Consider the following 22,652-nt stretch of genomic DNA (forward strand, 5'->3'; position numbering starts at 1 on the left):
CAACATGGTAAGCCCTATGGCGGAAACGCCGTCCATAGGGATTACGTACCGGTCTCTTACTGGCCGATGGACTCCTTGAACCCATCGGAGTCCAGCCAGAATGACCGACCAGTTTCACTTTCAACCGCCTGCATCGTAATGCGGTGGCCAAAACAGAAACAGCGATGAGACTCGGTAAGCCTCCGACGTGCTGTCGGAGGCTTTCCGACTCTCATCGTAATTAGGCCCTAAACGTCTTGCATTATACAGAAGTTTCCGGGAATTATATTAAATGACACGTTTCTTGTCTCATATAGAATGATACTTGATTGAAGAGAAATCTGAAGCTTCATACATTAACTTACACAAAATAAAACAATTGGCTGCCGATTGTGGCATCAGAATTTCGTTTTTTCGGTATTGAAGTGTACCTCACGTTGGAACAAATAAAACAAAATCTTTCATTTTATTGGCAGTTTTATTCCTTCAATAATTTTCTTTTCAATTGTAATACTTCCCGTGTGATGGACATAATTGTTTTTATACAGATTATCTTTGATAACTACATTGTTATGTGGTAGAGTTTTGAAACACTGCATAGAAAAATGAACGCACATTCTCCTAGTCATTATAACACATATCACTCTGGCTTGGTGTATTTTATGTTTTTGGTGTTGAAAACATGCCACCAGCCATTAGAGGAGGCAACAGGGTGCTCAAATTTCACCAACATGGGATTTGTTTGAAAACATGACTGTGCTGTAGAATGTATTTTAAATCAAGACAACGAGATGTATGTGTTTTTTATGATTACTTTATTTATTTCTCATGTTCAAATAAAAATGAACCATGTATGATTTATTAATAAGCACTGTCATTAGTGTAACAATTATTAATTTATTTTCAATTAACTGTGAATATGGAAAGATTTCTCTTGCCTACCCAAATGCATTTAAAGCATACATTAACTGAAAAGATGCTCTGAAGAAAGTATAGTGAGATAAAATTTGAATAGACATAAAGTCATGAGTGTGCGAAATTCCTAGTGCTTTGTTTTAAAAGAAATGTACAAAATCATTTACATTATGCACGATTTACATTGCCCTTCTACAATTCTGAATTGTTAAGTACCCAAATCATCATAGCACACATGATTCTGTTGCAAACCTTTTTAGGACATTTGTATGATCTTTGATTCACTGCTCAGAAGTCTAAAGAGATGCATCAATTAATCCCATGCTTTTCATGACGGGTCTTTAAATTGTAATGTTGTTTAAGAAGGTGGTGCCATTATGCCTTGGTTATCATTTCTCTCGCACAGTTGCATAGAAGGTTCTGATGTAATTTTTCACCTCTATGGTCTTTAAACATTATGACATCCTGCAAATAAACATTTGGCTCTTTGATAGATTAGGGAGCAAAATGGTGATGTTTACACTGAGAAAAAAGGTGTGACTTTGTCTGCCTTTTACTGAAGGAGCTGTTTTTCAGGAATGTGGCCCCTATGTATGTCAACATTTAAGATGAATGTTTCAAGACGATCTGCGAAATAAAGTTAATGACAAATATGTTGAATTCATATTGGTATGATGCTTACTTGTTATTAAAAGAAATAACTATGTTTTCTTAACTGTTTTAGACTATGTGGCTGAATTGTAAGGAATTTGTTCTCAATTTACGAAGAAAGGTATGTATCCAAATAAGCTGAAACATCTGCTCGTGCATCAGATTTATGATTTTCAGGTGATGAACAAAACTTTTTTATATCCTGAAGCTTCATGCCTCTTCTTGTGTTTCGGGAGTATGTCTTTGTACAAAATGACATGTTACACCCTACAAATCATATAGGGTATATAAGGAGCAATCCATTTGGACTGCATGCTTTTCTATTTTTCTCCACAGACAGCCTGCAATGCATGAGTGTTTAAAATATTTTACTGCATAGAGGGCTGGAAGACAAATGCTAATTCTCTATGTTAGATTGCTGCTACTCTCTATTGGCTGATCATCCCTTCTTGATTTCAACCTACACTTCAGGTTGCTTCAAAGGGCTTTACATTACATACAGAATTCAACAACCTTTTTCATTTGCTTTGCAACACAGGTCATTTATCAAAAATCCATTAACTTTATAAATGTGTAGTGATCATTGTTGTTATTTGCCTTTTGCCCTCTTTAAAAAGACCCCAAACCCTTTTACATTATTATCATAATTTTGATTTCTAAGAAGGACCACAGCTATATACCACCGTATTCTTGCTATTCTATCTGATTACTGCATCATGCCGCTATGCAATTGTTGCCTGATTTGACTATTGTTTAATACTAATTAGACTCATTTGCGAATGGCTATTTAAAGAAGCTATAAATATTTATAAACGTAGACATGTAAATGTCCCACAAATACCACATGTTTTACTATTGCTACCCAGGCGACCTTAGGGTACAAATAGCAAGGTTCTTCTCTATAAAACCTGTTTTGAGTTTACCCGGAGACAATCCATGCTGTTCAGAAATTGGGGAACAAATAAAACTGAAAACTTCATATAGCACCCCAAAGGTCTATCAATGTTTTCAATAGTAGCATAAGACATTTTCAATGCCATGATTTGGACCTGTTGTCATATATCATCAACATTTAAGATGTGGCAGTGTGAAGACAGGTCGAAATTACACAAAATAGTGTGAGGAAATGAAAGATCAAGCTATATGGTGTCATCAGACTGTGATAGAATTTGGCACAGTCTTCACCAGTTAAATATAAGTTTTGCTGCTGCTTGGAAACTCAGCATGTCACAAAATCTTTACATACTTGCCTTAAAGTAGTAGTGCAGGATGCAAAACCGAACAGAACAATTTCTAAATTTAGGAAGCCCATTAGCCATCCTTTTGCTCAAATGGCTACTACTGAAAACAAAATTGAAAACAATATTAACAAAATAGTTCAAATACATTATGCTATTAACATTAAAGAAGTGTATCCTTTGAGAACAAAACACAAAATGATACATTCTACTTAACTTGCAAACATAGCATTGCAACAGATACTCTGCATCCTGTATCTGGCCTACAAACATTTGCCAGCTCTAGCACACACAACTCGCATGCAATTTTCACAAAGGATTTTCACAAGAATCAAAGTAGAAAACAAACCTTTTTTTCTATCTTAGGGGCATATCAGCAAGGCGAGGCGAGAGAATTATCGCCACTTTTGCGGCCGTTTTCGGCCGAAAAGCGGCGATAATTTTATCGCCTAATTTGCAAGCTCACGCTAACGCGTGAAAACTTGCATTGGCGCAGGAATTCCTAACGCCCAGCTTTGCATCTCTAATGAGATGCAAAGTGGGTGTTCCTGACCTGACATGACAGGAGAAATGTCGCTAAGCGACATTTCTCCTATCATCAAGCCCCACGCTATGAAGCATAGCGGCAAGAAAAGTAGCGATAACCCCTGTTATCGCTACTTTCCTTACGCCTGCTTCAGGACTGACTTAGCCATGATATGCTATGGAAGGTGGATATCATGGCTAAGTTTGTGAGGCCCTATTAACAAGCTAACGCCACATTGCGTGAAATTATCGCTGGGTTTCCAGCGATAATCTCACGTTTGGCAGTTAGCGCTAGGATTTTTATCGCTATTGAGATAAGCGTTGCTAATAGCACGCTATCTCAGCGATAAAAATCCACGCTAGCCGGCGATAATTATCCTAGTGCTAAGTGCGCTTAGCATAATTATCGCCGGTTGTTGCTGATATGCCCCTTAATTCGTTTTCAAACTGATACAAATATGGTACCAAATAGCCCTATAAAGTGAATGCTTGTGCACTGAACACAACAAGAAAAGCTTTGTATTATCAATCTCCATGTCTCCAGTGGGTTTGATCTAAGTGATCTACCCAAAGTAGTAATTTCATTCAGTTTGAGTACAACTCATTACCAAGTTGTACCCCATGAAAATGCAATTCTCTTATTTGCCATCTTCAAATAGTCTAGTGTTTTATGGCTCAAATAAAAATAAAGTAACTGCTATTGGCAGTGAAATATACATGTATACAAAAACACCATGAAACCACAGTCAATACATGTTTACATTTCTTTTTTGCAAAGGTGTTTTTTTCAAAGATAAAGTTTCAAATACATCCTCATATGTCCTCCATCCCATGCTCTCTTTCAGCCATCGTGACCTTCACAGCGAAGAGCTCTCCATGGCTTAAATATTCATCATAAACTACCAGTTTGTGTGGCTGGGGACTCCAAAGGAAAAAATGAAGACAAGTGTTCTCCAATTTGTTTCCTCCTCATTCAAGCACTGTTAACACTTGTCTTCAAAGTGCAGAAATGTGGATAGAATACAGCCCTTCTGTGAAAAGACAATATGAAAAAAAATCATATGATTGAATATACCAGACGAGGAGTGCATTTTTAGTTTTTTCATAGACATTCGGTTACCTTGGACCAATAAATAGTCACCTGGTGCTCTAGGGATAAACCTACAAAAATGACAATTGGAAGGCAACTGATCAACATGACACTTGATACTTCACAAGCTATTATTTAAAAAAACAATTGGCCTGATTCACAAAATGTTTTTTGGCATGTTGTGAGAAATTGGGTTACTGGTTGAGGGGGGTGAAACCCTACTGAAATAGCAATTACAATCCTTGTCAGGGTGAGGCACACGTAAACCCCAAATTAACCTGTGCTCAACCCTATGGTAGCTTGGCATGGACCATTCAGGCTTAACTTAGAGGAAATATGTAAAGCATTTATACAGCACTTCAAACAGTATTAAAGTGAAAGCTCAACACAAGAAAAATCCCACACTAATTTAGAAAAAATAGAAAACAAATTAATAAATAAATCAAGACCAAAATGACAACAGTCCAATCAGTTGAACCGGGGAGATTAACTAAAAGTAGTGCCAATAAGCCCAAAGCGCCACTTGCAACAATCTGGTCATGTGAGACCAGGAGAAAGTCACAAGTTCAAGCAGACCACGTTGGAGCATGGGTTGGAAACAGGGTCCAGGTTAGACCCGCTGAAAAGTGACCTTCTCAGTCCAGCACAGGGTCCCATTTGCCGTAAAGGGGGCAGCAACGAGCAGAGAAGGACAAGTTACTTACCTTCGGTAACGAAGTATCTAGTAGAGACACAGTCTAGCCGCAGATTCCTTAACTTAGAATATCCCTAGGTGTCAGACTTGATCCAGAAAACTTTCCGAAGCAGCACCTATGCGCGCCTGGGGTGCGGCGCCTCATGGCCCCGCCCTGACATCGTCCATGGACTTGACGTCAGCGGAGCCATATATGCCCCTCCCGGCGCGCTGACGTCAGTTTTTCTTCTTTTCTGCGTCCCAACGCGGATCCTGGAAAACCAGCAGTTCCTTGGCCTGTTTTTTGGGCCCTCTCGACACCTTCGGCGTCACAAGACAGTGTGCGATGCCTTCGAGCTTTAAGGCGTGTGAGATCTGTGCACGCCAGATGTCTGTCATGGACCCGCATGACCATCTGTATGTGGTGCCTGGGAGTGCACCATGACTCCAAAGAGTGCGACGCCTGTCAACAAATGAAACCCAAGTCCTTAAGGGAACGTCATATGAAATTGCTGGCCGCATGGCTGTCCGGCCCGGCACCTTTGTGCCGCCGTCCTCCCTCTCGGGATCAGGCCCGTTCCTATGGTCGTTCCCGCGGACGTCGTTCTGAGGCGGGTAAGCACAAGCGTAAGTCACGGAGGTCTTCCTCCCATAAGAGTGATGCAGAGGCCCGTTCCTCTCGCTCCTTGCCAGGCACGGACGTCCGGCAGTCATCTCCTACATACCCTCCCTTCCCGGGAGTTGGAGCGATGCGTACCCAAATGGAGGCTTATTCAAAGGCACTCCAATCTTTCTTTGGGTCACCCCCTCTCCCTGGTGCGCCTTCGGGTCCCAAAGAGGTGGAAGGCACTCATGTCGGGTCCTCGCCGGCGGATTCGTCTTCGGTGCCGGCTGTGTGCATTGACTCCGGCGCCGATGGGACACGGCCCAGAGGGCCATCCCAGTCGCCCGTCCAGCCCACCTGCCCGGTAACCGCATAGCCCTGCACGGCTTCCTGCGCTGACGTCTAAGGCGGCGTTGGGCTCGACGCCCTGTCTGCATCTTTCCTTCTCGCATATTGCGGTGGGATCGCTGTCGGACCGCACCCAGGCCGAGTCCCCACTGGAGAACATCAACGTCGATGCGACTCCCACTCGGCATCGGTCGACGCCGGTGCCGGCGTCTACGCCTCCTCTTTAGCATGAGGTTAACGTTCCTCTTGACTCCTCGGACGTCGATGCGACTCTGAAACAGTGTCGGTCAACGCCGGTGCCGGCTCCTACGCCTCCTCCTTTGCAAGAGGTTGACGTTCCTTTGCACTCCCCGGGTCCGAGGTCGTCTCTGTGCCCCATGGTGCAGGTACCTAGTGTTGCGTGGACTTCAGACCTGCCTCAGGCTCCTCCACTTCTGCTGTCTAGTGATCGGCTTAGTCTCCAACCATCTCCTACTGATGGTTTATTGTCAGCTCCCAGAATGGCAACAATGGCTGGAAGCACGCCGAAATCAACGCCCTCCTCAAAAAGCCCAAGGCGGACCCCAAGGACCTCAAGAACTTCCGACCCATCTCCCTGCTCCCGTTCGCGGCAAAGGTCATCGAGAAAATCATCAACATTCAACTGACCCGCCACCTCGAAGACAACAACATCCTGGACCCATCCCAATCCGGATTCAGACTAAACCACAGCACCGAGACAGCCCTCATCGCCGCCACAGACGACATCAGATGCCAACTGGACAACGGCGAGACATCAGCCCTCATTCTCCTGGACCTGTCAGCCGCATTCGACACGGTCTGCCACAGCACCCTAAAGACACGCCTCCAAGAATCCGGAATCCAAGAGAAGGCCCTTGACTGGACCATGTCCTTCCTCTCCGGCAGAACCCAGAGCGTCCGCCTCCCACCTTTCCGGTCAGAAGCCACCGACATCATCTGCGGAGTCCCCCAGGGCTCATCCCTCAGCCCGACACTGTTCAACATCTACATGTCCCCCCTCGCACAAGTGGCCCGCCACCACAACCTCAACATCATCTCCTACGCCGACAACACCCAGCTCATCCTCTCCCTCACCAAGGACCCTCACACCGCCAAAACCAACATTCATGAGGACATGAAGGCCGTCGCCGACTGGATGAGGAGTAGCCGCCTGAAACTGAACTTGGACAAGATGAAGGTCCTCATCCTCGGACCCACCCCCTCAGCCTGGGATGACTCCTGGAGGCCGACCGCTCTGGGGACAGCACCGACACCAACCGACCATGCACGCAGCCTAGGATTCATCCTCGACTCCTCCCTCTCCATGTCCAAGCAAGTCAACGCCGTCTCCTCCTCCTGCTACAACACCCTACGCATGCTCCGCCGGATCTACAAATGGACCCCGACCGAAACAAGAAGAACGGTGACACAGGCCCTCGTCAGCAGCAGACTGGACTACGGCAACGCACTCTACGCAGGAATCCCAGCCAAACACCAACGGTGGCTACAACGCATCCAATACGCCTCCGCCCGACTGATCGTCAACGCTCCCCGCCGCAACCACATCACCCCCCTCCTGAGAGACCTGCACTGGCTCCCCATCGACAAGAGGATCACCTTCAAGCTCCTCACCCACGCACACAAAGCACTCCACAACGCCGGACCAGCCTACCTGAACAGCAGACTCAGCTTCTACACCCCCACCCGCCAGCTCCGCTCCGCCAGCCACGCTCTCGCAGACGTCCCCCGCATCCAACGAACGACCGCCTGTGGCAGATCCTTCTCCTACCTCGCCGCCAAAACCTGGAACACCCTCCCAACCCACCTACGACAGACCCAAGACCTACTCGCCTTCAGAAGACTCCTCACGACCTGGCCATTCGAGCGGTAGCGGCAACCCCCCCCCCCCCCAGCGCCTTGAGACCCTCATGGGTAAGTAGCGCGCTTTACAAGTTCCCCTGATTGATTGATTGATTGATTGATTGATTGATTGATTGATTGATTGATTGAGGCTAGTGCTGCCTACGCACTTGCTATTCACAGGGCGGCAGCTATTCTTCGATTTCAGCCCCCTGTGGTTTCTCTGCCTTCTGATCCTTTACTGTATCTTCTCCAAATGGATCCTATTGAGGTGGAGCCTTTGCTACCCCTTGGGGGATCTTTATTTGACATCCTGCCTTTGACAGATGTCTCTATCAGATGCATTGTGGACAGTCATTGTTGTAGCAAAAAGGGTAGGCCAGGTATGGCGGATGACTGTTGTTGTAGCATGAAGATCCTGTGTTTGAGGGCTGTGCCGTAGTTTCATGGCGGAGCTCTCCACAAGCAGTCGATGCTCTAGTGCGAAGGTCCAGGTTGACTGAACTTTTTTGTTGGCAGGTTGTGCGAAAGACAAGGTTTTCATACCAACTGGCCTATTCACGTTCATGAAGAGCACAAAACATCAATCCAACCTCCCTGAGGCCACATCAAGCTGGATCTGTCTTCTGCTTCAGGTGGTTGTGAGCCTGTCATGTCCCTGTTGCTGTGAACAGGAGGCTAGCAGACTAGCCCATGGAGTCACTCAGGAAGTCCTGGGTTCAGGTGCATGTCCAATACCTATGACTCAGGCAGTGAGGTAGCAGGCCAGCAATTCAGCAAGGCAGCAGTCCAGCAAGGAAGTAGTCCAGCATGGCAGCAGTTGAGCAGAGTGGCTGTCCTTCTTACTGGTAGAAGTTTAACTGTGTACTAAAGAGCTGATGTCTGTGGTGCCTTCTTTCAAGTGGGAGAAGGTTCAAGAGATTTCCCGTTGACGTGAACAGGTTTCCTGTCTCCCCTGCACTGGCTCCAGACTAGTTACAGGGGGCATGCAACCCTTTGTGTGGAGGCAGGACACAGCCTATTCAAGTGTAAGTAGGTCTGTGCCTAGATTCACCCTCCCATCCAGCCAGTGATGGCCCATCCAGGCACATCTAAGCTCTCTATAGTAACTGTATAGGAGGAATAAACAAGCTGACAGCTATATTGAGTCATGTGACCAAGAGACAGGCTTCAGGCACTAATTATCCAAAGGAAGGACAATAAGTACCAACTTTCTAAAAGTAGCATTTTTTAAATTATAATTGAAAATCCAACTTTACCATAAGAGAGGATTTTTCTTTACAATTCCAAAGACACCAAACATGATCTGGTTACCTCTTCGCATTTGAAAGTTGCAGCTTATTCAATGTAATAAGGTAACCACAATGTTATCCTATGGAAGAGGAAGGCCTTGCAGCATCAAAAACGAAATGAAGAATTCTACACTACAAGGACATGTAAACCTCAAAAGTGCATCTCCAACATTTTAAATGCACTGCACCCTACCCTCTAGGCTTCCCAGGGCCAGGGGTTTGAGCCTGGCAGTTTAAAACCTGCACACACAGGCTGCAGTGACAGCCCTGAGACATGTTTAAAGGGCCTACTTAAGTAAGTGGCACAATCAGTGCTGTAGCATTTCATTAACAGGACCTGGGTATATGTAGTACCACTTTCCTAGGGATTTACAAATGAATTAAATATGCCAATTGGGTGTAAACCAATTCTACCATGTTTAGATGAGAGAACATAAGCAATTTACCACTGGCTAACGGTGGTAAAGTGCACATAGTCCTAAAACATGATCATAAAAAATGGAGGATGAAGACAAAGGTTTGGAGATGACCCTGCAGAATGGGCCAAGTCCAACACACGTAAATCAAATTGAGAGCAAAAAAAGAAGACATTTACAATTCAGATGCTTAAAAGAAGGATCACCTTATTCCATGTACAGAGATGCCATTCACAAGTGCTGACAAACTGCCATTATATATATCTTTTTTAGTAATGGTGGGTAATAGTAGGTGCTCTGAGTGAACATGGAGGTAAAGGCTAATGCACATGAGGGAAGTACCTGCAGATTTTTGTTTTGTGGTTATACACAAACATTTACACATATATTTCTACTTTCAACTTAAAGATCCAGGTGGAAGTGGTGCAGACTTTGTGGCAAATTGCATGAAGAGCTCCCATTTTCATCAGTGGTGTGAAGGAGGGAGACTTCACATGGTAAACTTTTTTCAGTTGAAAGAAACTGTAAAAACATTTTGCAGTGAAATATCACCAATCTACAAAGATGAAATTCTGGATGGGGTAAAAATAGATGTATGCAGAAAATGTATGTAAATACCATACATGTTCATATGTAACTTCTGAAATCATTAGCAACACACACAAGTCAAGAACCAGGCAGACAACAGGTAATTTTTAAGATATATAGGTGTACACATTTACATCTTATGGGTCGATTCCAATGTCGTTCGGAAGGGCTCCGAATCGGATTCAGGTTTGCAGAATCCGATCTGGAGCCCTTATTTCTGACCGAATCGTACACACTTTCGAATGACCAAGTACGATGCCTGGAAACCAGTAGGGCTGTCCGAATCGGTTCTGAAAGGCATTCGGACACTTTGCATCTTTCGGAGCTGAATCGTGCAGCTTTATTGACTTGGTTACTGAATGAGCAAGTCCAATGACCAATTTGGACAGCCGTTCCAAAATGGTTTCTCCGGAATTAATCGACTGCCGGAATCTGTCTTTGGGGGCCCGTAGCAGGCCCCCCTTCACCCGCGGGCCTCCCAATTGGGCACAGGTGGGTACCTAAGAAACTCCCCTTTCTAACCATGCACAATGTGGCAGGCACCATGGGGTGCCCGCCACAGGGTGCACGATTATTTCCAACCACCACTTTCTTCAATGGGAAACTGTGTTCTCATTAGGGAGATAGGCTCCCATTGAAGTCAATGGGAGCCCGACCGAATCGTATCCAGAAGTATCCGGATGCATCGTACTCGGTCACTCTGACTCCCCTGATCCGAGTCATCTGTGAAGCATTCCAGAACCGATTCAGTTGGATTACTTTCCGAACACGATTGCAATCGAGCCCTTAGTATTTACAAATTTTCATTGTATTAGGGCCAACAGCATGTGTTCTAGTATTGGGCCCTCAAACAGTAACAAACAATTAGATCCCAGCAGGAGTCACATTCCTGCTGTTGCACCAATTCCCCAGCATTGACACCAGAAGGGAAACCCTTTATTGTTTTTGAAGCACGGAAATAGCAAAATGAGAACATCAAAGAATTTTCTCCACTTCTGGGAAAGTTGCACTGGACTACTTTGGGGACAGAGAATATTTCACAATTCTGCAAAGTCAGGGACTGAAAGACATGAGCGAGGGAGTGAAATCCTAATTTAGACATAAGTGTCAAAACAACACCTGCAAATTTTAGGCGCACAAATCAAAACTGCACCTGGGTGTTCCCTGTTGTATGTTTCTGGTAATATAAAAAAGCACAGCAGAGTGTGAAGCTAATATCTCTGGTGCCCGAAAAATTATTTTAATTGACCTTAACATCTACTGAGATGTGCTTACTTGCTCACCTAACTCCCAGGAATCTTAATTATCTTTCTTTTCTGAGATTAGCATTAAAGATAGTTTTTGATGTTTGTATATGACACTATTTCTATGCTCATCAGTGCACATCACATTATCCTCAAATGTGACATAGACTTGAGCTTATTTTTATACATGGTGAACGAAGAAGATGTTTTATGGTTTCTCTGTTAATTTTTCCTTGGATTATTGTATCTTTCTCTTTCCAACCCTCTCTGCTGAAACTGTTTCCCATCACAATTAGTTCAGAATTGAGCAGCACAACCAGTGTTAAACAAAAATCCTATTGTTCTAGATTATCATTTCCTATATTTTAGTGACAGCATCTCGTTATCTGGATCCCCCTCAAATCCTACTCATTGGACAAGCACTTTAAAAGATGATGCATCAATGTTTGTGTAATTTATGTGGACGTCTTTTTTTTCAGAGAGTAGCGTAATAGATATAAATGTGTTGGCCCCCACTGGCCTGTTGCTTTTCTTTGCTCAAGGCTAAATCCTAAATCAGGAACAGTATATTAATGAACTACTAGAAATCTAAGATTTGTATGTCTCCCTACCCAAAAGTGTCTTCCCAATAGAAGGTGCTGTTCCTTATCGGTAGAAGTGTGAGAAGTTGCACAGTCAGAACTTAAATATTGTAAAAAAATGTTGCAACAAAAAGTTGGCAGGTGGGAAACTATTCCTGCAGCCGTGATGTGGTATAAGGTACAATGGATCATATTGCACCACTTGGCAGCCACCTACTGCCTGAGCCTCCATTCACTGCACGTGCCCTGCACCACCATGACAACCTCCTGCCTTGTAAGCACCTCATGCACTCTGGCAAGGCTCCATTTCTGAGCTCTGCTACATGGACACCATCCATAGTCCCGGTGCTCGATCCCCATGCAGTCAATTGCCTGATCTTCCACCATATTAAGTATGTCTTCGCAGCAGTTTACTAACCACTGTATGTCCCAACCTTTAGGGGCAACACGTTCTGTATGTGGGAAACAGCCCAGCCGTGCCTGCCATAGGTCAGGAGAATTCCCCCAGTTCACTCAACTTCCCCCTTACCCCTGTTTCTCAGACACTGATTGTCTCATGCAGAAATGTCTTCCATATAAAAACTTAGTTTCATTTACTTCTGAAGTATCAGCTCATCCATGGATTAACCAGCACTTTGCCTTTACTATATGTGGCATATTCACTCATACACCAATCAGTTCAAACTTTTGTGCTTAAAATAATGTTCTCGTTAATTTGAGGGTCATAAAATTGATTAGAATGGCGGTCGGACATAAGTCCCATCCTGCTGGGAAACGGGACTGCCCGACAAACTATCGGCAGTCCGCCACCCTGAGTCATGGGGCGACCGCCTTCAAGGTGGTCCCACAGTGTATATTTTGGATTGCCGTGGGTGCTGCGGGCTGCAGCACACACCACAGTACAAAATATGCACCCTGTGCATATCTCTGCACTATGTGGCAGGCACCATGCGGTGCCTGCCCCACGGTGCAGGCGGTGCAGGGATTCCCCCGGGACCATGTTGGAGGGCCGGAGAAGAAGGGAGGCCCGCTATGGGCCCCCAATGTCCCTTTCCCCCTGCCTTTTCATGGCATAAAACGACCGACGGGAAGGGACATATGGCGGTGCTTGGCAGGCACGGCAATTGTTGTAGAGATACAAGTCCCTCCAACAGACCGAAGGGCTCCTTGAGTCAGTAGGATCCATGGCGGTCAGTCTCTCCGACCTCCAGCCATCCGCCCGCAATCCTAATGTGGCGGGTGACAACCAGTATTACTATGACGGTGGTCCCACCGTCATTGTAATCAGGCCCTATGTTTGGGTTTATAGGACGTTTTAATAATATTGGCTTCGTGTATGACTGAAATGGAAAGTGGAAAAAGGCACGGGTTTTACTTTCGAAACTCTAAGGAATCAACTGCATTTAAGGAAGATATTTCATCACTGCAAACTGCAACATTATCCATCTACACTTCTGATACATTTCGCTAATGCCATGTAAAATGAAGAAAATACATTGATGTTCATTCCCCCGGCTGATCAGTGTTGTTGCTTCGCTTATGTGATAACACAAATGCGTTATTACACAGGCTGAAGTAACGTAACATAGAGGAATTATATCACTGGGAGGACAGGCAAAGTAGTTGCACCTTTGATGAAATACATATATATTGTTAACAGACTAAAAGATAGAAATGAGTGCCACACCGAAGTCCCTTTTAATAAAGTTGAGGGCCCAGAATGCATACATTCAATACACTCTTAGGAAAACATGTTTCCTTTAACATTTCTGAAATCAAAACCATTCCTATACCATTCTTAGATACTTACAAAGACAAAAACCAGTGAGTCAAATAGCCATTGTGGCAATCACAGACTCCCGTTTGCCCGCTACCACACTGAGTGAAGTTATTGTTTTTTACAGGAGCTGTAACAGCCGTGATAAAAGGTCTGGAAAACAAGACAATATACTAATAAACAAACATTTCATTGTAAGGAAATATACAAGGCAGTACTGTGAAGATATGTTACAAATATAAAATGCTTTCTGCTCTATCACTTCCACTGATAACAAAATAAAAACAAGCATTTGCAATGCAATCGGTCTCGCCTTTTGGACCTTTGAAGTGTTTAGCCATTCAACACATATATGACATCTTACAAACACGTACTTATTTTTAAAATGTGCATTGAACTGCTGCTGCATTGGGCGGCCCTCAGTGAGCTGAAGAGGTATCGGTGCCTCTCACATTGTCAGGCAAAGTGGTTGATAATTTGCCTAACACACCTGATAACGATGTGTAAAATGAAAACCCCTGGTGCATAAACATGGTATATTTCACCATTGTGGGAGCTGGTAATCCTCCGTGCACTTCTGCAAACAGACACACAGGACTCGCACACCTGTCCCCACCTTCCGTGCACTTTATCTGATATGTTATGTACACACCATTCTAGGCTTCTAGCCGCGAGCAGAGTGTGGGTAATAAGATACATGTGTTCCATGGCATGTTGTGATTCCGGGGCGCCTAGAGTCTGGACCCCAATGGCTTCAGAGGGTGGTGGGCAGCGACGATGCTGGGGGGGTTAGGGGGGTTGGGCCGGTGAACACAAAACTCTGGCGGCAGCAGAGTTTACCTACTGGCACATTGTATGCAGGGCGGTCAGAACAAGGACAGTCGCTGCACTGTGCAGTATTAAATGGTTTCCAAATACAAGAAGTGCTTGCCCACCTTTAATTAAACTTCCACAGCGAGGCTTCGAGGCGCTAAGGCCTTAGACAAGATGTGACGGAATGAAGGAACTTAAAGCCGAGTTTCTCCTTAACTATTTCAGCAACCTTACTGCCCGAAGATCAATGCGAGATGTGTACAACTTTAGATGCACCTGTTTATTCAAGAATTACCTTCAATACAGCCCATGGGGCGTTAGATTTTGCCATTTGTTAGCAGTGGTAAAACAGATGTTAGTATCACCCAGTGTGATATTTGTTTTATAGTACACAACTCGGATTTATCCAAGCGCTAAGAAACCCGTAGGGCTGCTATAGTGTCCTGTTAGTATTGTGATCATTGCATCGTGGGAGAAACCTGATTCTATAACCGGGCTCTAAATACTTTCGGAAAGAGATGCTAACCCAAACGCTCGGGCCACTCGGTCAGAAAACACAACCTTGCATTCTTTTAGAGAAGCAGAAAAGCAGTCCCTCATTCAAGTTCAAATGTCCGAAGTTTATTTGCATTTAAAGAGGCAAATGGCCCACTCACGGGCGATGCAAAGCAATAAAATAGTAATTACAATTTATATCGAAGTTGGAAATAATGCACCATTAATCTATTCTAAGTTCGCTCGGGGCACTGGACCTACATCTCGTTAATATGGGAGCTACTCATACTAGAGGTCATCAGCTTGATGCGGTTTTTGTTAATTCTGTGAACCTACAGGCTCTCAAGATGTTGGCTCTCCCCTGGACCGATCACCATCTCATTCCGTTTAGCTGGTTGCTGGGGAACCGGAGAGACCCCGCACCAAGACGACATATTGTGGAACGACTCTGGTCGAAGCTCCCGGTGGACAGTTGGGCGGAAGAACTAGCTAGAACCTGTCCTCCCCCCGTAGATGACCCCAACACCGCTGATCAGCTCTTGGGCGAATGGCTGACTAACTCTCTGGACTTACTGATCCCGAATAAAAGGAGGCTTGTCAGGGAGAGAAGAATTGGCTCTGCCCCCTGGTATACCCCCGAACTTAGGTGCATCAGAACCTCTTGTAAAAGGCTGGAACGTGCTTGGAGGAGAGAGCAGACGGAAGAAAGCCGGGCCAATTACAAAAGGGAGTTGAGGAAATATAAAAGCGCACTGAAGGACGCTAAAAAGATTTTCTTTAACGACAGGATTGAGAGAGCAAGCAATTCTTCTGGAGAATCGTTTAAAATCTTCAAGGAACTTCTGAAAGCCCCGGTCCCTCCAGTGTTGCATGATAATCCCAAAGAAAAATGTGAGGAACTGGCCAGCTTCTTCCATTCAAAAATAGAGAAAATCTTATCCTCCTTACCCATTATTCCTCAAAGCCATGAACCGGTCACTAGCCTCACAAGTCGCTCGATTGAGCTAGCATCTTTAGGCCCCTTCTCGGAAGAGGAGGTGATAAAAGTCCTGTTGGAGATAAAGAGTGGCTCCTCGAGTGACCCAGTTCCCATAAAACATCTTAAGCTCGTGGCTAACACCTTGTCAACTCCTCTGACTGATCTCTTGAACCTTTCACTCGCTCAGGGCATAGTGCCCCAGAGATGGAAAAAGGCTGTGGTGAAAGCCCTATTGAAAAAACCAGGACTGGATTCATCCAATTTGACCAACTTCAGGCCTATCTCACTTCTGCCTGGATTTTCTAAAATTGCAGAGAAGTTGGTCAACCGGCAGCTCTCTCACCACCTTGAGTCTAACCACCTGCTAGGAGATTCCCAGACTGGTTTTCACCCCGGCCATGGAACAGACACTGCCTTGCTGGCGGTAGTGGAGGAGGCAAGGAGCACTCTAGATACAGGAGGGTCAGTGGCAGTGATCCTCCTGGACTTGAGTGCTGCCTTTGACACCGTGAGTCATCAGGTGCTCCTCCAACGTCTGTCAGAGGTAGGTGTCTCAGGGACGGCCCTGAAATGGTTGGGATCTTTTATTTCTGAACGTTTCTACCAAGTCTGGGAAGGGTCAGAGCAATCTGCCCTAACCCCTCTTCAATGTGGAGTCCCGCAGGGCTCATCGCTGAGCCCTACCCTATTTAATATATATATGACTCCACTTGAAAGAGTGGTCGCCCCTTCAGGGGTGAAGATCGTCAGTTACGCTGATGATACTCAGCTGGTGGTGGGCCTCACTCAGCTGGCGGAACAACCTGAGGTGTTACACGACTGCCTTGCCAATGTTTATCGTTGGATGCCTATCTCCGCCCTAAAGCTTAATGGAGGTAAAACCGAGCTGATGCTCCTGGGCAATTCCAGCCCCTCCATTATTGCGAGCTGCTGGCCCCGGTCTCTTGGTGACCCACCATCCCCCAAGAAGGAGATCAAGTCCTTGGGAGTATGGTTGGAAGAAGACCTGTCCTTCAGGACTCATGCCAGGAAGACCGCAGGGGTTTGCTTTGGTTTACTGAGATCAGCCCGAAAGGTGCTACCTCTGCTTCCTGATCCAGCAAGGAAGCTGTTGATACGTGGCATGATTCTATCGAGGCTCGATTATGGGAATGCGCTGTTTCTCGGTGCTCCTGAAGCGACCTTCAAAACCCTCCAACAGGTGCAAAACGCAGCTGCGAGAGTCCTTATGGATGTTCCCAGAAGGCAGTCTGCTGCTCCGGCCCTCAAAGCGCTTCACTGGCTCCCCGTGAAGGAGCGGGTGAAATTTAAAGCGCTATGTACAGCCCACAAAATTTTACATGGCAAAGGCCCCCCCATCCTTGCTAACATGGCCCGTCCTTACAAACCCCCACGTCTGCTGCGCTCGGACCAAAAACACCTTTTGCAGTTAGCGAGAGTAAGAAGAGCTCGTTCTGGGGGCAGGCGTTTCTCTGTGCAAGTGGCCTCTCTTTGGAACTCTCTGCCCCTCAAGATTCGCTCAGAGCCCAAGATTCTACCATTCAGGAAACTTCTTAAGACCCACTTGTTTCCATAGTAGTGATTAGCTGAGTCTCTCCTTCGGGTCTGTTGCACCGGGATGCCCCCGGGTAAGCTGAGCGCATTATAAATTTCATATTATTATTATTATTATTATTATTAATGATGGACGAAGGTGTAGTAAATCTCTCTGAGAAGTCTTTGCCTGCAGTACCAGATGTCAGGCTTAACTCGCTATATTTGTTTTTTCTTTGTAGCTTTCCCTGCGGGGCTTGGGCTGCCAGTTGTATCTGCTCAGGAGAATCCATATTTTTTTTCATTCTTAGCCAGCCCTGCTGTGGCATCCAAAGGCCCGCTGTTGTCTTCGTCCTCTGGGCCTCCTGTACCTTACCTGAAATCAGAGCGAACTTTCATTCGCGCTGTTGTACCCGCCGGACCACGCAGCTGCGACCGGCGACCATGGGCACAAGGTGGGTGCAAGACCTGGGCTGAGAGGCGGTGCAGCGCTCGGTGGCTGGAGCCTGCTGGTCTCCAGAGGATCTGCCCCTCGCGGCCACTCTCTAACAGAAACAGGGGTGCGCCGTCTGCTCGTAGACGCCTGGGGCAGCTGTGAATTGGAAAAACGCCACTGTTTTGTCGCGCATGCATACGATGTAAGACATTGCGCGCCTGCGAGACAAAGAGTGCGAATTCATCCACCAATAAAATGACAAACAAGCATTGAAAACGCAACAGGGCTTGGATTTACCCGAGACCAATTGCATTTTAAATGCAAGTGCCGGCATGAAAGAAGGCACAAACGGGAGGGGGTGGGGCGTGGTTGTGGTACTACAAGTTATAGACTGCGGGAGGGAACGGGGAGAGACAGGGAAATAAATCTGTTTTACAAGTAAAGGGGCTGATAGCTTCGGAAGAGCAAAAAGGACGCCATGGCAGTCAGGAGGCAGGACTACGAAGGTAAAAAACAATGAAAATGCAGAATTAATCATTGCAGCCAATCAAATTTATGGCCAAAAAGTGGGTGGATCTTCCCCCGCTATACTGTATGCGGCATCTCTCGACGAGACAGCGCATGCGCTGCCTAGGCGAGAACTAACAATCAGAAGTACACGCCAACAGAAGAGCAAATTTAACTTGAAAGCAATTTGACTGTTTCAATTGCAACTGTAGATTGTCTGCAGGCTAAACCTTATGGTCTAACTGAATAATCCAAGAACAGTTCTCCTGTTGTTCTCGGATCCAAAATGCGCGATTATAAATTGGGTGGAGGGCTATTCACGGGTAGGATTATAACTGATCCAATGTTCCTGCACCCAGACTTCCCAGGTTCAGGACCTTTGAACCCCATTTTACAGGCAGTAAATGTAGTATATAATCTTACACATAAAATGTCATATCATGTTACCCTTAACTCTATGAAAGAGAAGGCTATGAATGTAGTAATATTACCTACTTTGAGCATCTGTTTTTGTTTAATTATGTTACACTTTAGGCATTTTTACTTATTGTTATGAAAAATGTTGGTGGGTCATCAGCATTGCTTTTTGTGTTCGAACTATGGTTTGCATGGCTGTTGTGCAAGTTGTGGATTGTGTATCCCACCGGACACTCAACGTTCAACGCTTTTTCAGTTTTAAATCAAAACCCTAACTGTTCTTTATATTTTTTTATTTAATTTCCGAGGTTTTAGAGACATTAAAGTGTTGTAAACAAAGCAGACTGCAACTTACTTTTTGCCTTATTTTCTTCAGTTAATTTCTGGGTTTTTTGAACATATACTACATCCACCTTCTATGAGAGCATGATGTCCTCCATGGGCGTGCAGCCCCTTCTGTGCAGGGCCTTCAACCATGTTACAAGTGGGTTGGCTGTAGGGCCTCAACCCGCTTCTGGCTGCCAACCCTGGCCTTCAAGAACATGTAGTGGAACAGGCCGTGCAGCCAAACTGCTGTGGGGGGCCACCCTGCACTGTACATGATGGCCTGGGTACAGCCAGGATATGTGGCCTACACTCCATGGACTGCAAACCCCCACTTCACAGCAACTTCAGCCCATGCAGCCCGGTCGACATTGGGCCTGGCTGTATCCAGGGCCTGTGTGTTTCTCTGGCTGCTGTTGCTAAATGACCAGTTTGTGAGAAAGGATTTCACAACATTTTTATGGAACAAAGCCATTGCAATATAAATATAGGCCAGCACAAGGACCTTCTTTTAGTTGTCTTGTTTTCCAAGTTGACTTGCTGAGAACTGTTTCTTTCTTCAGGTGGGATATTCTCTCAAAGTAGTGTAAATGAACATTCTAGAATCTTTTACTTTTAGGATGGTTCCTGTTTTGCTGGCTACATAATGTGAGCCATTAACCACTTGACCGCTTACCCTATTAACTTGCAGAAGAAAGGCAAAAAAAAATGGCTAGGGTGCCAAAAGAAGTGGCAAACTCCAATGCTGATGCCCTTGAAGGTATAAACTCTTAACTGATTGCTTAAAGAACTGTTTTTTTGCAAAAGAGAATAGCTCGTAATTTTTATATTGGCTGCAAAAGGTGGTGTCTGTTCTACCTTTTGGGAATAGTATTGTGTTTACGTACCTGCCAACTCTTTAAAATAAATGAGCCGATCCAGTATAAAGTTAAGAATGTGAGTACTATCAGTCATAAGTTAGAATGATGATACTTTTGGTCTGGATGACAAAGTATATTTGGGCATTAGGCATTGAAGATATTGAATGCTGTTCTTATAATTCGTCATATTTCTCTTTTCTGAGCCTGCAAGGCCCCAATAAGAAGTTTTACTTAAGGCATGGAAGTGTCTTGTTCTGCTGCTAACACTACTAAATGATAATGTACATAATTTTCAGGAGATACATGATGGTGAAGTAAAGAAGGTATTTAATGGGACGAATGCTGGATTTTATACATGCATTTTGGGTTGGGCTGTGGATAACAACTTGAGGGATTTGTCAGATAAACATGAAATGCACACCCTAATGCATAATTAATTTAACGTAAAATAGCCATGCTTTCTTTGCAGTGCTGAAGCCTGTTAATTGGCTGGCCCCATCTCATAGCCAAGGTAAGGAGCAGTTTTGCCATCTGAAAGCGTGAGTTTAAAGAACCTGTAGCAGTTTTAAACTATGGGGCCTATTCACAAATTGCATTTTTTATTAATATTTATTAGTACTATACTTGTACTACTAAAGTGATACAAAATGCTATTCACAAACTTACAAGTGTAACTCACCTTCTCCACCTCTCCCTATATTTTCTATGGGAAATTCCTCACACATGTAAGTTTAATACATAGTGGCAAATGTGAGAGGGACCAGGTAGAGTGGCTGGGAAAAGGGAATACATACTTAATAATAAATGGGAGGGGTTGAGGAACGATTAAGGAGTGGTTTATGGCGGGTTAGGGAGAGGTTTAGTGAGGGACATGCACCCAGGAATCTGAAATCAATACATAATATTTTATTAGGAAATATTTTAACAACTCTTTTTAAATTATGAATTATTGTAACATTATTTTTTATTTAAATTACATTAAATTACTTTGAATAATTCTATGCATTACTTTTAATAATTATGAATGCATTAGAAAACATTTCATATTTTTACTTTAAATCAGAAATTACAATTCCATTTAAACTTCATAAAACAATTTTTATTTGATTTAATATATTTAACTTATTTAAAGAATTAATTGAAAATGTAGTAATTACTGCCTTTTTATGTTGTTCTACATATAAAATAAATATATACAATTGATTTACATTAATATTTAAAAAAACAATATTTTTACATATTTATTTTGAGTTAAATAAACATTTTTACTTTTCCCTATACTTTACCATAGGAATACTGTACAGTTAGGGTGGAGAGCTCCCTAAAGCAAAGTATAGGGAATGTTTTTTTGTAACTATTAAAATACATTTGAAAAAATATATTCATATTAAATCAAGTCAAAGGCTTTATTTCGATAAAAACATATCATAAAAGCTTCACAGTTAAAGAATTTTATTTCGTTTAACCTTAAAAACCAATTTTTACAATAAAAGAAAGAAGCACATCATAAATAGGTATTAAGAACAGATGAAACAATTTCTTTAAGCCTTTTGCTTCTAATGGACCATGCCCATGATAAAAATTTTGAAAGGGCACAAGCATACAAAGGGCGAGACTCTGACATTAAAATGCGTAGCGCCTCAGTGTAATGCCTGGTTCCTAACGAACGACACAATTGCTTAAGCCATCTTCTTCTTGGGTGAACATACTCCTGGCATTCAAATTAAAAATGCGCCACAGACTTTTGTCTAGCTATGCAAAAAGGGCAAAATTCTATGGTCTGGGCTGGGGGTTTCCACCGAGATGTAAAAGCATGAAGTGGAAGAGTCCCGGACCTAAATTTAAAGTAGAGGGTCCTATCAAAAGGTCTCTCTATGATATCAAGATATTATTCCCGGATCGGCAAGTCCTTGAATTTCAGAAAGTCCTCCGTGAGTCTGCCCAATGTGCAGTTAGTGTTCCGTTGGGTCGCAATCCAGTTCCAGTATAAAGACTTAAGTGTTGCTTTTGGAGGGGAAGACCTATTTTCCCATGCTGTACTTAGCCCCAGATTGCACAGGAGAGCTTTCATGTCTCTCAACTATTTTATCCTATGCCACCCGGGAAGTGACATAACTTCGGAGAGGCCTTTAGCATATTTAGCTAGCTCCGGGACTCGCCACAACCGTGCCCATAACAGTAGGGGGCGAAATTTCGCCATATCACCAATTGGACGACAACCTAAATCAAGCATTAATGGAGTCGTAGGGGTACCTTGGGGAAGTGACATAATGGCCCTACAGAACTTCCTCTCAGAACTTGACAGCTCACTAGTATTGCATGAGTCCCACAGCTCAGCCCCATAAAGAGCGGAGCTTACTCCTCTTGCTGCATAGATTTCGATAACAGGGGCTATAGGTCTGATTGCACAGGAGCGCTGCTCCTTCAAAAGAGCCCCTGTTACCCTCTTGTGGGTTAGCAGCATCTTGCATAGATGAGGAGCCCACTGCATATTATGCGATAAGCGG

General features: G+C 44.3%; 1 protein-coding gene across 1 annotated transcript in view; it reads right to left on the minus strand.

Annotated features, from left to right (window-relative positions):
* Positions 1–13,797: 13,797 nt before the first annotated feature.
* Positions 13,798–22,652, minus strand: part of LOC146870109 (uncharacterized) — a 510,959-nt gene continuing 502,104 nt past the window's right edge. The window contains exon 9 of the mRNA XM_085640923.1: positions 13,798–13,934. Within this exon, the coding sequence (XP_085497049.1) occupies positions 13,811–13,934 (124 nt within the window). The 3' untranslated portion in view covers positions 13,798–13,810. The remainder of the gene's footprint in view (positions 13,935–22,652) is intronic.

This window comes from Triturus cristatus, chromosome 1_1, assembly GCF_964204655.1.
Source record: "Triturus cristatus chromosome 1_1, aTriCri1.1, whole genome shotgun sequence".
NCBI lineage: Eukaryota > Metazoa > Chordata > Amphibia > Caudata > Salamandridae > Triturus > Triturus cristatus.